A 17,037-nucleotide genomic window follows, 5' to 3' on the forward strand; every position below is an offset into this window, starting at 1 on the left:
CCCCCCGCCCCGACTACACCGTCCTTTCGGGTGGTTGTAGAGGGTGATAACGTCCCCTCCGAGTCTCCTCTTCTCCAGGCTAAACACCACCAGCTCCAAAAGCTTCCAGACGTTCCTCGGTCTGGTGTTGTTAGACCCATGTATCTGCTATAATTTCCTTAAGACCGTGTGGCTGCCCAGAGCTGAGCTGAATCAAAAACCAAGCTGGACACGAGTCATTCGACTGTAATGACTTTGTTACAGGTAAAGCCCATCAGCTGCGTGGCATGCGCTGCTAGAGCTAAAGCCAAGCTCAACAAAACAAGCACAAGCCAAGAGAAGTCCAGGCAAAAGGTTGCAAGTCCTTAGGCAGCGTGTTTCTGGAGCAGCCCGTGGCCTGCTGATAGCAACGGCAATGCCGTCTCTGCAGGGCTGCAACTCCTGTGTGTGAGGGAGAGTTATCTGTGTGCTAGAGAGGGAGGAGCGTGAGCTGACCGTTCAGGTTGGCTGGCTGAGTAATAGTAGCTGGAAATGGCACCAGCCTGCTTGCGAAGCAATAAGCTGTTGGAGTTGCGATGGGAGTACCAACGTCCTTCTTGCGGTTCCACCAGCGACCCATCTGCAGGAAAGTCCACGCCGAGGATAGCTGCTCCTGCCACACGAGCCTGGCGAGCGCTGCCCCACGCGATTTGGAAAGGATGTTCTTAAGCTCTTAAAATCTTGCAGCTTCCATTTTTCAGTGTGAGGCGTTCTTCGGTGTTGAGTCATCTTGTGGTGATGAAGCGCGGAGGTTTGTTTTTCTCTCCCTGTTGTGTTTTTGCAGTAGCCTCCTTGTGCGAGCTGACACAGCTTATTACACCGGGGGCCTCTGATTTGAGCTGCAGCAGTTTGGTGCAATGGAAAGATAATCTCTTCAGAAAGAAAATCTCTGCAAGCTGTTTGGTTGTGGTATGGTAGGACAGAGGTTCTTCAGAGGCCATGGATTGGGTGATTTTTTTTTTTTTTTTTCTTTGCTGCAGTACTGGGTTGTGGGTTTTTTTTTTTAGCTAATCTTGTTTTTGGAGAAGGTTAATGGCAGTGAAACAGAAATCCTGGATTTCTGGGAAATGCTGTTTATAGACCTTTGAGGTTAGATCTGGGTCAAAGTCTAACAGAGAAGCTCAGGAATGATATACAGTAAATATTCAGATTGTTCAAGACAGACAAATTAAGATCAAATAAGACTGTATTTCTGTCTCGCTTTATTCAGGTAATGTTTGAAATAGTTGGTGTAGCTGAAGCTGTGACGAATTTGCCGCTCTGGTGTGTGAGGTGGACCAAGAGTCTAGGGAGTCATTTTTATAAAACGTGAGTCTGTTGAGTCTGTCCTTTAGTGAGAGCAGCTGCTTGGTCTAGTCTACTCCAGGCTGCTTAATAACAGTTTAGAAGTACTGGCAGTGCTAGCCAGAATACACAAACAAATTTTTTTTCCCTTCTTTCCTATGCCTTGATCCTAGATCTTTCACGGTCTTGAGTCTAGTCCTTTATTTTTGTTATTTCTCTTATTCCTTGATACTGCTTTATGTCCGTATCAGAGGCATAGCTTATGTATTAAAAAGAAAATTTGCTTGCAGAGTTTGCTTTTATAGGTGTGTAGGTAAATACGCCTGGTATAGGTAAGTCAACATGCCTCATGGCATATTGGAACAGTCATTAGCAAGTGCAAACTGCTCAGGTTTGTCACACAATGAAGCTCTTTGGTTTTGAATTTTGAACCTGCGCTTTGGATAATTTCTCCAAATGTTACAAGTAAATAACTTGTGCACAATTTCCAGTCTAAAATTCTGTATGCAGCTTTGATTAGGTTCTCCAGGGTGTTTGGAGTTGTCTACATATAATCTCTGTATCATTTATAAGGAATGTTCTTACCTCTCTATTATCTAGGGATTTCACAGAAGCGAGAAGGTTCCTGACTTGCCCCAATACCTGTCCCCTTTTACTCTGCTCTCTGGTTACACTTTCATTGATTGTCTCTTAGGTCACAGGGAAAGACAGTTATGATTTCATGCCTTTCCCAGTACTTCTTCAGTGAATCTGCTACCTCTCATTTTTAGAACAGCTGTTTCCTAGAAAAATGATTACAGTCATTCTTGACTGTACCAAATGCTAGGACTTGAGTCTATTGTCAAAACATCTTAAATAGCAGTGTTTTTCCTTCCAGAGTTGATGCAGGCTGTTTTGTCTCCTTCACTACGTTCCCAACTGTAATTCATAAACTGTTCTGTCTTTTCCGTCAGTGTTATCTACCTTTTAATACTTGCAGCTGTAACTTTGTATGTAGTGCTAACTCTTTTCTTCTACATCTGAAATTGCTGCATTTCTTAATGGTAGCATTCCTTTCTTTGGCCTTTTCCTCCTGTTTCTGTTAAGTCCCTCATAGTCTTCTCCTTGAATAATTGCTTCTAGTTTAGACTCGTTATTTCCTGTCACCCTGGTGTTAATGTACAAGTAGATGTAAGATGGCTTATTCCCTTTCCTTCTTGGGAAGTAATTTTTTTTTTTTTCTTCTTTCTTTCCTCCTCACCCTTTTTTTCTTCATACTATCTACAAGCCTGGCATTTCAGTTCTTGACTTAAAGTTGTCTCTTTGTCAAAAAGTGGATCTTGTAACTACTCCAGGCTGTTTTCTCCATTCGGTTGATTCAAAGAAGGACAAATTTATTGTGCATAGTGGCATAGAAAATTAAGTCACCTCAAGAGATGACCTCTTCACAGACATTTAGTACTCAGGGTTGTTAATTGTTGTTTTTGTTGCTGAGGTTGGTGGTGAGGTATGAAATGGAAATTGTCAGCTGTTGAGCTTTTGGTCGTTTTGAACTGATGGAACCAGGTACCAGTGATCTTCACAGCCTATAATATTTCCTTTCCTGGAAACTATCTAGGCAGAAATGATGTGTGTTGAAAAAACTAACTGGAAGAGGTAATCCCAGAAACACTCTGGCAATTACTAAACCTCATAGTGCGTCTCTGTTAGTCTTCTGGATAGCTCAAAATAGTGACTACACAAAAGCTGAGGAGTAGGGGTTTGGTGTGTTTTTTTTTTTTTTTTTTGTTGATTGTGGGGTTTTTTAATTCAGAAAGTAATTGCAAATGAAATGGGAAGGGTTCCTTGAAGAAATAACAGTTTGGTCATTTCTAAGGGGAAATTGGTGACGGTGTAGGGAGAAGCACATCTGAAAAAGTGAAGTGAGAAGGAAAGCCAAAGGTGGCAATAAAACAGAGTGAAAATAGAAAGACATTAGATTAAGTAGAGATTTGTAGAACATTGGCGAGGGCAAAAAAAAAATACTTCAAACAAAAACTGAAATTAGCAGAGAGTAATGTGGTTAACTGGAGGCAGGAAAAAATGAGATCCATCTGCTCCAAATTGCTTCGCAATGTAAGGTGGAAAAAAAATGAAGAGCAGAGATGTCTAGCTGTAAAAGTCAAGGTGACAGATAAGGACTGAGGAAGAAGTGCTCTAGTAAACAGATTACAGAACCCAGATAATTTCTTTGCTTGCTGAAGGGAAGGAAATGGGAGAGAAAGAATGGGAGGTGACAATGAAATTTTGATCCAGAGAGAGAGTTAAAATGTGTGTGTTATTTAGAATAGCAAAGGAAGACCGTAGCAAGAGACTGGAAAGAATCAGCTTGTGATAATGGTGTGGCAGGAATGGGAGACATTTGGAATCGAACCAACTTGAAGAAAATTTCTTGAATTATTGCTGTGTGATTGAACAGGTCTGCGGAAGTAGTGATTGAGTAGTTGGAACGCTTGTGCTTACAATGGACTTGTCTTCTGTGAGAGGAGTAAAAGAATTGATATAGCAGGAAATAAATACATTGGAGCAGAAGGACTATTTCTTACTGTAGTTTTGCTTCTTGCCATGAAATGCATAGCTCGAGTCACTTTGTGGATGCTATGAAATAAGGATAATGATCGCTCTGTTTGCCGTATTTTTATCACTTAATAAAAGCGTCTTCTCTTTTGTGTGTAGATATTTGATTTGATGGACGCCAAAGCCCGTGCTGACTGCATCAAAGAAATAGATCTTCTGAAGGTAAAAGTTTGGTTTATAAAATGTGCAGCTGTCATCAAAGTGCATAAAGTTTTTGATAGATATACTTGAGGTGTCCACTGTTGTCTGTGTAGCTTTTTTTATAAGCCACATTTAAGGAATTTTGAATCTTCATGGCTTTAAAAATTCACCCATTCTTGTATAGGATTTAGTTTTCAGTGTAACTTTGAATGGAAGTTTCTACTAAAACCACAGTTTTTAGGCAACTGTTTCCTGTGAACAGCAAAATACTGATTTTTAAAAATTCACTTTGTTTCAGATAAGTTTAGCGTGCTATTGCATAGAAACAATGAAGCAAAATTCCTCTAAAATTGCATCTTCAACCATTGTGTTGACTGAAATGCCATCCTGTTCTTGCAAAGCGTTTCTCTGTAAAGGCTTCTCATAAGCACATACGTTTTGTGTCATACTGAAGTAGTTTTTAGGTGTTTTTTGCTTAAATAAGAATGTTTCATTTGTCAATCTTTAAAAGACGTGCTCCACACTAATACGTGCGTTACTATTCTGCTTTTGTAGCAACTGAATCATCCAAATGTAATTAAATATTATGCCTCATTCATTGAAGACAATGAACTGAACATAGTGTTGGAATTAGCAGATGCTGGAGATCTCTCTAGAATGATAAAGGTAGGAAATAATTCTTTGAAAAACCATTAAAATTAAATAACTTTCAACTTTGGCTTTTTATTCTCTGATCACTGGATGAAATGTGATGAAAATGTTGGAAACTGTGGAGTGTTTAGACTAGATTTTCTCTGTATGCCCAATACTGATGCCTGTGTAAGTATCTTTAATGCTGTTGCCCAGAATGCAAGCGCAGATGGGGACGTAAATACACTAAAGTTCTATTAGTGCTGGGGAAGAGGAAAAAACCTGCAAAGAAAAAGCGTGGTCACCATCATTTAGAACAATGCATTTTGACAGCATTCCAGGTTTTTGACACAACTGAGTTTCATATTGCAATATTCCATTCTTCTTAATAGTAGGGGAGCAGAGAAGGACTGATGTCATATGGCAAAAATTTCTTTTAGATCTTGAACTTCAGCTGCTAACCACTTTAGGAAACAAAGTACCTATTAAAATGGAAATAACTGCTTAATTTTGTAGGTGTAGTTAAATACTTCTTTATCTTGAGACTAACAAATATTCCAAAGACATGTTTCATATTTGGTTGAAATCACATGCAGAGAACTTGCTGATATGTGGTTATGCATTATGGATTAATCAGGGTCTTTTGTAGTTTTTAAATGCCTGTCCTTTAGCACATCAGGAAAAAGTATCCAAGTCCCGTTGTATAAACTTTTACATTTTGAAACTTACTTTACCTTTTAACTAGCATTTTTATTTCTATTTTTGTTTGTCACCTTACAACTACTTCCCTTCTTTCACTACCATTTTTCTACTTGGTCTTGGTTTTAGCACGTCCCTTTGTGTACTTGTGTGCACACTAGTATTATTTGTTATCAACACAGTATAACTCTGGGAACAAATAATACCAGTCAATTAGCACTCAGCAACAGCCTGGCCCACAAGAGTGTTCTGCTCTGTGTAGGACCTACATGAATAGAGGACGTTAATTTCTTTGTTAATTGTTTTCATACAGATTGGGTTTTTTGAGCTTCTGAGGAGTATTCCCTTCTAGACTGATAATGGTAAGGTGGGATAGTAAAAATTTGGTTCCAAACAGGTTGACAGCATTCTTTTAATATTTATATCCAAATCTGATAGTTTTCTTCGTCTCATGAATTATTAATTTTGTGGGCTTACATTTCATAAAACATAAAGAAAGGTTTGTCTTTTCTTTTGAATGTTCAGTTTTGACACAACAGTTATTAATATGAGTACTCTGTGACAGATTGCCTTATGGCAAGTCTGGTCTTATGACCCATTGAAGCTTTCTTTTTCCCCCCATACTTTTTTTTTAAAAAAAAAAAATATTTAAATCCAATGTGTGAATAATGGCTTCTTCAATGCAGTTGGCCTCATTACACCTTGTCCAAGTCAGTGGGTATTTCTTACGGGCTCAATCTTGGAGGCACTTTGTGATTGTCCTCTTAACACAGGGATCATGTTTAATGTAGCAAACTTAGATTGCTGTTTGATGTTAATGACAGCCTATCAGGCTATTATTAAATATGGATGAGGTGTCACAACGCACTTCATCTTCGTGCTGCTGATGGAAGAAATGACTTGGTAGACTCCTTAGATGGTGTGAGTTTAAATGTGGGGCGCTTCAGTTAGCTAGCATCTCCTTAAAGAAGTATTTTTAAAATGGTCCGGAAAATAAATGAGATGTAATGGTATGGAAGCTTCCCAGCCTAATGGCTGCCTGTCAGGCTACCGAGGTAAATAACTGTGTTGTGATATGAAAGCAAACAAGCCGTGCTTTGCTTTCCAGTGTTCTTGCTGGAATGCTGGTCTGAGTTTGGTGGAAGAGCAATACCAGGCTTCTCATGTGACTCATAGAAAAGGATCAAGAGTATTTTTGCAGTTGTCAGTGACCACGGCTTGAATGACACTGAAGCTGATGTTAACGTGAGGGAAAACCAGTTTACTTGGGTATTTGTTACGACATTATTGGCACGTCAGAGAATACTTACAAAGGTGCTGAACCTCACAGTGCACCTTAATGAATTCATTATTTTTTTTTCTTTAATGAACCACATCCTTTCTGCCCAGCTTTTATACCATCCCTCCTGTTACCTGGGAATAATATTCTCTTTGTTCCCATTGAATAGACATTTGAGGAAAATCGCTCGGTGCATTTGTATGCATTCTAATAGAGTTCGTACAATCTGCTGTGTTTCTAAATAAAATAAAATGGAGCTGTGCATTGGCATTTACAGATCTCATGATAAAATCCAAGGTATCTCCTCTCTTCTCTCTGTGTGTTTATGTATGTACACAGATTTAATTCGCTTCACCTTGTTTGTTTTTTTAATTACCTCGCTCACAGGGTGATGTTTCAGTACAGCCTCCATTACCAAATGTCGGAGGATGCAAAATAGATTTATTATCTTACAGCTTTTAATAGCTTGGTAGAAGTCTGGGGCATGGTGTGGGAGGGGACAAACATTATCAATGAGGGTAAAAAAACTTGCATTTGACTTACAGTTGGTTTGGCACTAGGACATGCGCCTCAGTACTGTGTAACCCCTGCGAAAGGATGGTGAAAGAAGGAAAAATTCTTCATTTTCCATACCTGTGAATTGAGCTGCTGGATACTATTACCTCAAAGAATTTGCAAGTAAATAATTAGTGACTATTGTGCGAGTTCCCTGGTGCTCCTGGCCTATTGTTTGTTGGTGTCTGTGGACTCTACTCTGGAATGTGTTGGTAGTACATCGGCACCGAGGTGAAGGGTACTTCAGGAGAACTCCTGTCCTTACGTTGTAATGCCACCTCCTTTTGCAATACTGTAAAGCAGGTTTGAGTCTTGATCCCTTTTTCACTTAGTCATGGTTCTCCTCCACCACAGATGGTGACAGGGCAGAAAGCTGTTCCGTGTGCTTTTTTGGTTTGGGATTTCTTTTTATTTTTAAAGCAACAAGTGATATATCTGAGAAAGCAAATGTCATAAATCAAGAAGAATCTCCTAATTGCATTAATCAAGAAAATATAACGATTCAGTAAAAGAAACTAGTTAGTAAAGTCTATGCTGAAGATGTTGAGAGAATTTGAACTGTCTTGCAGTGTAATTAGCTTATTATTTAAGACTAAATATAAAATTATTAGAAAGGCTTGTAAAAGGGATTTATCAAGACACTAAAATGTGTGGCTTTTTTTTTTAGATTGGCAGCAAACTTGTAGGTCTGCCTCATTTCTGCAGGAATTTTTAGCATTTCTGGCAAATAATCTCAGCACACCAAAAAAATGCAAGCTTTAAACTGAATATGTCATACAGATCTTGAAGAAATTGATCATGTTTTGGGAACAAGCATGAAAGCTTTCATCTAAAAAAGTTGAAAATACGTGTGCAGCTTTCTCGGGGTTTGAATTCTCCTAAATGTCACCTAGGCACTTCACCCACTCTTCAGAGAACACTTCTGTGTGTATTTTTTTCAGCTTTAAATTAAGAAATACACACCTGCTCTGACTGTCTAGGTAAAATAAGACAAATATTTTCAAACTTCTCATCAGTATGAAGTTCATTGATATCTCAGATTTCTGTAATTTGGAACAGCGAATTATTTGTCCTTAAATATTTTTTATAGGACAGTCAAAATACAGGAATAGTCGCTTCTTTCCGAGCGGCTGATGCATATCTAAATTGCTCGTTGCAGTAGCTGGAGCTCTGTTTAGACTTGTTGGAAATCTCATTGATAATTGTTCTGCTGTTTCACCAGTGTTGGATAGTTTGGGCTTTGCTGAGTGGAGTTACATCAGGTGATTTCTCCTCTCCGCCTGGTCTGGGATGCAGATCCTCCCTCTTTTCCCTGTGCCAAAATGTATTAGCAGTGAGTTTTTGTGGAACTTAACTTGCGGCACGAGAGAGTTTGCCCTTTCTTAAGGGCTCAAAGAGCGGCCGCAATTTGGACTTTTGTCTGTGAGAGCTTTTCCAGCCCAGAGTGTCGCTCCTGCCTGTGTGAAGCAACCCCAGCCCTGTTGCAGAATCCGTGTGGGTGCAGCCTGAGTGTGTTACAGCGCGAGGTGGCTGCGGGGCGAGATGACAGCCTCTGGGGATTTACAGACACGTTGTTAAGGCAGTGGATTCAGCGAGAACGCTGGTGCAGGAGGTGGTTATTCCAGTCTGCCTGAGGTGTTCCGTGGTGCCTGTGTGGCTGGACGGCACTGAGTGGAGAGTTACTCCTGTCACTCTGAACTCGAGTGGTGGCCAGGTGCAGCTCGGAAGCTTCTGCATAGGTTGCTTCTGTTGACGTAGCATCACATTCTAGTAAGACAGCGGCGAATTGAGGGGACACACACTGATACAGAAGCTACTGACATTTTCTGGCTCTAAACTAGCTGCCCTGTGTGGCTGGATGGCTAGTAGCCCATGAGTAACCAGTCCCACGGCAGTGAAGCTGGTTATGTTGCTGAGAACGGAAACTCGTCGCTTGTTTTTTCAAACTCTTTTCTGCTGGATTACTGTCTTGGCAATGTGCTAGAAATAGAGATGGTTTTTCAGACAGCGAGTTTATCTGATGAGTGTTGATAGCACACGTTGTCTGTAGTTAGGCTTTGTTTAATTGCAAGAGTGATGATTTTCTTTTGCCGTGCTGATTGGAAGATTTTTGGGAGTATAGAGGTAAGGAAGTACTTGCCTAAGGAAAAGGTGCAGTGTCAGAATCCAGCAGGTCAAGTGCTTACTCCTTGCCAGGGGATGACCCAGCGTTTTTGGAAACCCTCGGCTATTAACTGCCTGTATTGTTTGGCTGCCTCTTTATCACAGAAAGCACTGATGTACAACTGTAGCAGCTGCAGGAGATGAGTTGTTTGGAATGCCGGTGGGACAAGGATGCTGCCCAATGCGGTTTGAATGGCAGTGTTGCAGAGGCTGTTTTTGGCTGTGCACACCCGTGTGTAGTAGGACAGTAACTCTTGTTGGCTGTTAGGGTTGTCAAAGGTTTAGCTGTGCGAGAACGGGTTTTCAATTTGTCAAAATATAACGATTTCATACTAATATGTTGCATGCCAGCTTCCCGGTCGAGGGCGAGTGTTTTCAAAACGTTGTGTGGCTTAGTAGATGGCTAAGAAAAAATATATCATTCTGCTGAAACGTATATTCATTTGGGCTTTAATCTGTTTATTTTAACACCTAGCAACCATTGCATCTGAAATATTCTAAGCCTATTGTACCTTGAAACAGACACTTAAAACAGGAAAAGGAGTTTTTTCTTACGATAATGGCTGTGAAAACTTAAATTCTTTTAACACGAGAGTTTGTATGTGCTTAACAGAAATTTCTGGAGCGTAGGAGCCAAAGTGGAGAACTTCTGTACAGGTGGAGCTGTGTGAACCTCTTGCATCTCTCAGTGCTGACAGCATTGCATGCAGCTGGAGTGACTGTGAGCACTTCAGCCTGCAGTAGGGGTGATTGAAATGGTTTTGCCAGAAATAGCTTTTTCCAGATGCTTTGGATGAGTTGAAGCTTTTCTGTCTCTCAGAGGGTGTTTATTCTTTCCATAAACGTAGGGAAGGGAGTAATCCAGGATGAATGTGGAGAAGATGGAAGACTAGGCAGACAGTAGGCAGGGACAGGCAGCTAAGTGATCCTGAAGGGCTGAGGGAGAGCATCTAACTGGGAAGAGGGAAGCCAGGTGGACTGGGACCAGCTGGTTAGCAGTTTTTGAGAGAAGGTAGACGGGGAAGTTATGACAAAAGGCCGTAGAGACTGAGAGGCATAAGGGAATGAGTGTAAGACTAGTGCGTTGGGAAGCTCTGAAATGGAATCCCGGTACTGGACATGAGCACAGTGAGGTGAGAGAAGAGCTGCCAGAGAACAGGACAGACTGGGCAAGGGTCTCAGAGACTGGCTGCCAGCAGGGAGAGAGCCTGGATGGGGTAACTCAGACTAGCTAAGAGCACGGTGCAGTTGTGCAAGTAGAGAAAATGGGATGAAGTGACAGAAATAGGGAAGGGACAGGTCTGGGATGAGGCCAGGTAAGAGGCAGGCTGTGGAGGAACAGATCAAATGCAGGGGAACACAAAGAAGCTGCCACGTGGAGTGTGGAATGAGGCTCGAGGTTCGGGAGTGTCGCTGTTCTGCTGCTGTCGGCAAACATAAATGAAGTCTGCTGGCAGGACCCGGCTGTTACCTTCTGAAGCGTGGTACCCTCATGGGCAGGGGACTCGGTCAACGGCAATAGTAGCTGTGGCTGTAAAAGCACTGCCGCTGGTAAGCTCTGCGCAGCAATCTAATAGAGAGCCTGCACTTCTGTAGCTGGTTTTGTGCTTTTTTGAATACGAGGCGTTGCTCTATAATCTAAGGAGACAACACTGAAACTGCAAAAGCAAGCATTCCAAGGCTGTAAAATCCTGCAAATGAGTATTTGGCACTCCCGCTAGTTACAAGCTTGTGTATTCTTTCAGGAACCAATGCTCTATCCAGTGTTAAGGGTGCAACTACCCTTGGCTGAAGTTGTGATGGTGCTGTACATGCACCATCATTTGTTGCACCTGTGCTGCCACCTTTGCTGCAACAAAGGTGATTTTTCAAGGCAGGGAGTTCTAGAAAGACAAAGTTTTAATGGTTAGTACAACTGAATGCTCTTCCAAAGGCTGTCCTTCTTAGTTTCTGGTACTGTTCCTAAGGGATACTGTATAAACCACTTCAATCATGATTTTTTTGGTGTGAATTGTAATTGCTTGTTTTGATAATCAAGGTAAATTTTTGATAATCAAGGTAAAATTAGTATTGAGCCTTTGCAGCTTCATCTGTTCTGAGTGGAAACTGTGCTTTGAAGATGAACTGTTTCCTAAAGCTAAGTATGCTGCAAAGGAGGTGCTTAAAGTGGTGCCAGAATTAATTAACACTTTTGATCTTAATTCTTTGCCCTCGTTCTAGTCTATAAAGTGGGGATATAACCAACTCGTAATGTCTAAGGCCATTCGTGAAGGTAAACTTCACAAATTTTAATGATTTGATATTCCATTGATGCATACCAGAAATCTGTACCCCTCCCTGAAATTTATGGTTTGAAGAGTGCACAATAAGTAAAGCCTAGTGACATTTTCAAACTACTCGTTAGCCGAATGTCATGAATGAATGAGAAAAGGGTCTTTTGACCTGATGAAAACAGACCTGAAAACTGCACGCACACAGAGACTCAAAAGGAGGAGAAATTATGGTAGCTTTAATTCTGAGATTTTTCTTCTACATGTATTTACACCCAAATACTTGACATCATGATTGTGGAAAAAGTTGTCAAGTAGTCTTCTGTGCATATTTCTGTATTTCCTTTTCCTGGTGTTGATTTATCATGATCTATAAATGCAAACATTAAAACATGAAATCTGGTTCTCTTGGTTTTCAGTGTTATCTGTGCTTCTCTTGGGCTTTTATTTTTTTTGTTGTTGTCTTGGTGCATGACTGCTAGGTTTAATTTAAAGAACAAAAAACTCCAATGCCTGCTCCCCTCCACCTGCCTACAATGCCCAACCTTCTGACTCATAGCCTTTTTGTTTAGCTTATGGGTATGTTTTATCATATAGAACAGCTTGGCACCTTAGTGAAGCTACGTTGTTGATAAATGTTAAAAGCTTCAAAATACTTTCAGCTGTTTTTTTGCACAATCTATGTCACCTTTACTCTTGGCTTTTTTGTGTGCTGATTTTGGAAAGGCTTTAAAAGATGGAGCATACCTCGAAGAAGCGTGTAATGTGTTAGGATACTGTAACATAGTATGTGCTAATTACAGATCAAAGCTGAATTATTTTTATCTGCCTTTTTCCTAAAGGAGAAACCTGGGGCTTTGAACCAGTCAGGCTAATTTTTGGCACTAACCTTTTTTAAAGCTAGTAAAAATCTTTTTCTTGAACTTTTTTTTTTTTAACTGCCTGTAATTAAAATATAGTGCATCCTTGTTCAACTTTGTATATGTATGTATATATATGTATGTATATATGCTAGCCATGTAGCAGGTAAAAAAGGGGGGCTGGATGTTCCCAGGGGAACCAGCCTCTCTGTGAATGAAGCCGTGAAGTCCTAAAAGAAAAAATCCAAGGCGTAGAGGCCCTGCCAAGGTAGGAGAGCTACTTTTGGTAAGCTTTTGCTCCCCCTACGAGTGTGTTGCCGGGGTGTCTGACAGGTGCCTGACTGTCCCCCTTGCTCTGAACCACAGGTAAGCAGAGAGAGAGCAGCAGTTTGCTGCTGGTGGAAGGAAAGCTGTCTGGTCCTGTGGGGTCATTGGGCTGGGTAATTGCCAGGCAGCTCTGTCAGCTTTTCTGTGAATCGGCCATTGTCTGTGTCTGTCCTGGGAACAATAAGAATAAGCGAGCAGATTTTCTGCTAAAATAATTAGACTATCAATACTGCTTCGTCTTGTGGACAGTCCCCTTCACGGACATCACACCTAAAGCTATTGTGTGAGCTGGCTGGCTGTCGGGAGAGCCACGGTGTTGGTCAGCTAGGAAAAGTTAACTTGAGGGTAAACTTCATTTAAATGTTACACAGGGTGTCCAGATAGCTCTGACTGAGGCAGAAATGCTTGGGGTATTTCATCTTCATCGTTGCCCACTTGGTGCTAGAATTGTCTGGCTCCATGAACATTTAAAGAGCGGGGACAATCGGGAGGTTTTATTAAATCATAGAATCATCACAGAATGTCAGGGGTTGGAAGGGTCCTCTAGAGATCATTTAGTCCAACCTCCCTGCCAGAGCAGGGTCACCCAGGGCAGCCACACAGGAACGCGTCCAGGCGGGTTGGAAAGTCTCCAGAGCAGGAGACTCCACACCCTCTCTGGGCAGCCTGGGCCAGGGCTCCGGCACCCGCACAGCCAACAAGTTTCTCCTCGTGTTGTGGTGGAACTTCCCGTGTTCTAGCTTACAACCATTATTCCTTGTTTTATTGCTGGGCACCACTGAAAAGAATCATAGAATCATAGACTTGTCAGGGTTGGAAGGGACCTCAAAGATCATCTCGTTCCACCCCGTCCGCCATGGACAGGGACATCCCCCGCTAGATCAGGCTGCCCAGAGCCCCATCCAGCCTGGCCTTAAAAACTCCCAGGGATGGGGCTTCTACAAGAAGACAAGAGATTGTCCCGTTCCCCTTGACCCCCACCCCTCTATATCTAATAGTTCTGGGTGCTTTACGTTGTTTGAAATGCCCTGCAGACAACATTTGGAGATTATTCTTAGTTTTTCTCACCGTTGCTTTTGAAAAATTTAAGGCGGTAGCCGCTCTATTTACTGTGTCATGCTACTGCTTTTTATTCGGAAGTGGAGTTAATGATTCCAGCGTGGGTTTTGCCTCTTCGCGCTGTACGAGTGTTCCCAAGGGCATTTATTGGAGTGAGGTGCGTGTAAAGAAACACCGTTGAGTTTAAACATGTGGCTGTGTGTTTTAGGAAGTCCCACTCGGGGGTAACAGCAGAGACAATGAAAATGATGCAGTGCTGGAAATCTTATTTTAGTGGTTCTGCAAGTAGATCTGATTTTGGTAGGTGCTCTTTATCTCTGAACTCTGTATATTCCTGGTTTTTTACGTGAGCAAAAATGTTAGTTGGAACTGTAGGTGGACTGCTCAATAAGGAAAAATGAAATGAATCCTTGCTAAGGCAGTTGGATAAAATATATATATATATATATATATATATAAGGTGACTTTAATCAGAGCTTTCTAAAGGATCTCAGTTTAATCAGTCTTATTGACAGTCTGATTAATAGATTATTAACGTGAACAAATATATGCTGAAAATGAAAAATACAACAATTTTGACTTGTGTTTTGCTTTATAAGGCTTTCTATTTCTTGTAAGTAGATGTCTTTATTTTGATATTGTGTGAAAGAAGACTGCTTTTGAGAAGATCTCTCTATCTCAGGTCTGTGGTGTGCACATGGTGGAGTTTTTATTGATTGATTGTTTTATTTTAGGAAAGACCATAGTTCCATTACAGTAATTTGACCTTCTGATGGTAGTAGGTACTTCTGTTAGTACAATTACTTTGTCGGTTAGTTTCTGTACTATGTTGTAGTCTTTTGTTGCTATTGATTAAATAAAGTTACTTCTTGTATAGTAAGATCACTGATAGAAGAAGTTTCATTTTTTATTTTTTATGGATTGTGTAAGGGAAGAAGTAAATATATGGCATCTTCAGTAACTTGAGATGTTAATAAGTGTAAAATTTGCGAGAAGAACCAGGTAAATATTTATTATTCTTACTCACTTTATCAGCCATGGATTTGTTACTTTCTGTATGTTAAGTTGGTGGATATCAAATAGTTTGGAGTTATTTTTTTTGGTATTTATTCTATTTTTACAACTAAGAACCAGCTGTTACTCTGGGAGTGTAGGCAAATTTTGCCACCTTGTGATCAAATTGGATGAATGAATCAAGATGTGGTGGAAAATTCTATTTTTATTCTTCATAGAAAGCACAGAAAAACGAGAGAAAACTTCCCACGGCCCGAAGAGCTGGGCAGCTGCACTCGTGAATGAAGAGAGCCAGGCAAAACTCCTGGGACACTGCTTTCCTACTAGAATTATATAGCCTTTTACATAGTCAGTAAGACTTATATGGAGGCTTGATTTCTGAATAGTGAGTCTCTGATCTGTAGTTGGAGTGCAGAGATGCTCAAGTCCACTGGTCTGTCTTTTTGACCCTGCACGCCCTTGTCGGTTCTGGTTTGCTTCGATCGTATTCACAGAGCGAGAACTGCTCTGTGATTTTCTGTTACAGCTGCCTGACCTCCTCTTTCCTCTCGCTGCTCTTTCTGCTGGTCTGTATTAAAAGACTCCCAAAGAAACACAGGCAGAAGTCGCCAAGAACTTCATGACGTGTTACTTGGAATTTCCTTGTAATAATCCTTTCTGCATCACTTCCTTCTCGGTTCCGATACCTTCCCACAAGTATCCAGTTGTAAAATCACTGCATTGTGATCAGTCCATGCAATAAAACAAAAAAGCCCCACAACTTTATGCTTTTGTAAGCCAGAAGTGAAATCATGAGAACAGACAGATGCTGTCAAGATCCTCATCAAAACATGCAAGTAAGGAAAAGGAATCTATTTAAATCAAGGAATTGATAACTTTTATTTTGCTTTTCTGCCAGACGTATTCTTTCAGAAAGCAGCTTTAGCCTAGAGCACTCAGGGGAAGATTCAGGTGTATGTTCTTGTAGGATTGTTTGACAGTCTCGGAGCCCTTTTTTTAAAAATAATGACTCTGCAAATTTGTTTAGATGATCAGTTTATCATCTTTCTTAAAAAAGATGTTCATTAACCTTTCTATAGTCCAATTTGCTTCTGAAACACACTTGGTTTATGGTTTTAATCTATTTTTATTTGTTCTTTTTTTTTCCTATTCGGTGAGACCTAAACCAGGCTAAATCACACTGTAAGATTCTCTGAGATACTGATGTCAGAACTGAATGCGATTTTTTTTTTTTTTTTTTTTTTTTTTTTTTTTTAAGGATGCAGGCAGTCATGTCTGAAATCTGCAATCACATTGAAATCATCCCTGCTCACTGTTCTTTACTCACCTGCAGGAAGTCCTTAGTTATAAAAGCCAAACGTAGTCCTGCATGTTTCCTTATTAAGCCTAGATAAGACCACTTGCTATTGGCTGTCATTTTTACTTTTGGACTTTGACCTTTAAAGAATAATCTTTAGAAACTCTCTGTAAAATAATTCCATGCTTTTTCATTGGCTTTAACCTTTATCCCCATCTTTTTCTTAAATTCTTTTTATGCCTCCAAGAAACTCAATGGCATATGCTGTTTAGGTACAGGGCAGTTATATTTAATTTTACTAGGGTGGAAACATTTGGAAAAATATTTAATTTTTCTCTCAGCAAATCGTGAGAGAAAACTAGGAGAGTTCTGACCTGTTTCCCCGTAATGGAAGTGCTCAGTGGTTCTGTAAAAAGGGACGAAAAGATAACCTGGTGCTCTAACCTGCCTACCTTAAAGCTCTTTAAAGGCATGAAAATAGCAAATTTTTCAAAAATTTCCAGTTGCATTAAATGACTGAATTGCAGTGTTGCCTGTACTGACATTGTGAAAACTCTTCAAAGCAGTTTTTTGTGGTTCCCTCCTCAAAGGCAGAGGTGGAAGTTTTATGGGATATGGCTTTCGAAACAAATAATTTTTGCTGGGAGAGAGTCTGCTGCCTCGTATTCTCTGTTTACCTGATAAAGCACCAGCTTGCAACGCTGCCCAAATTTTTAATGGCCATGTACAAGCAGTTCCCTTTTTGCCCAGTTTCAGCTATGGTGAGACTGATCTTTCACCTCAAGCAGGGTTATGATTTTTATTTTATTATTTTATTTATTACTTGTTAGAAGGTGAGGTTCTAAG

General features: G+C 40.5%; 1 protein-coding gene across 1 annotated transcript in view; it reads left to right on the top strand.

Moving 5' to 3' along the window:
* Window positions 1-17,037, top strand: part of NEK7 (NIMA-related kinase 7) — a gene marked incomplete at its 3' end in the record, with an annotated part of 48,181 nt that overhangs the window by 20,249 nt on the left and 10,895 nt on the right. The window contains exons 4-5 of the mRNA XM_009879482.1: window positions 3,997-4,059; window positions 4,594-4,704. Coding sequence (XP_009877784.1) covers window positions 3,997-4,059; window positions 4,594-4,704 — 174 coding nt within the window. The remainder of the gene's footprint in view (window positions 1-3,996; window positions 4,060-4,593; window positions 4,705-17,037) is intronic.

Source organism: Apaloderma vittatum, unplaced genomic scaffold (assembly GCF_000703405.1).
Source record: "Apaloderma vittatum isolate BGI_N311 unplaced genomic scaffold, ASM70340v1 scaffold22102, whole genome shotgun sequence".
In the NCBI taxonomy this organism is placed as follows: domain Eukaryota; kingdom Metazoa; phylum Chordata; class Aves; order Trogoniformes; family Trogonidae; genus Apaloderma; species Apaloderma vittatum.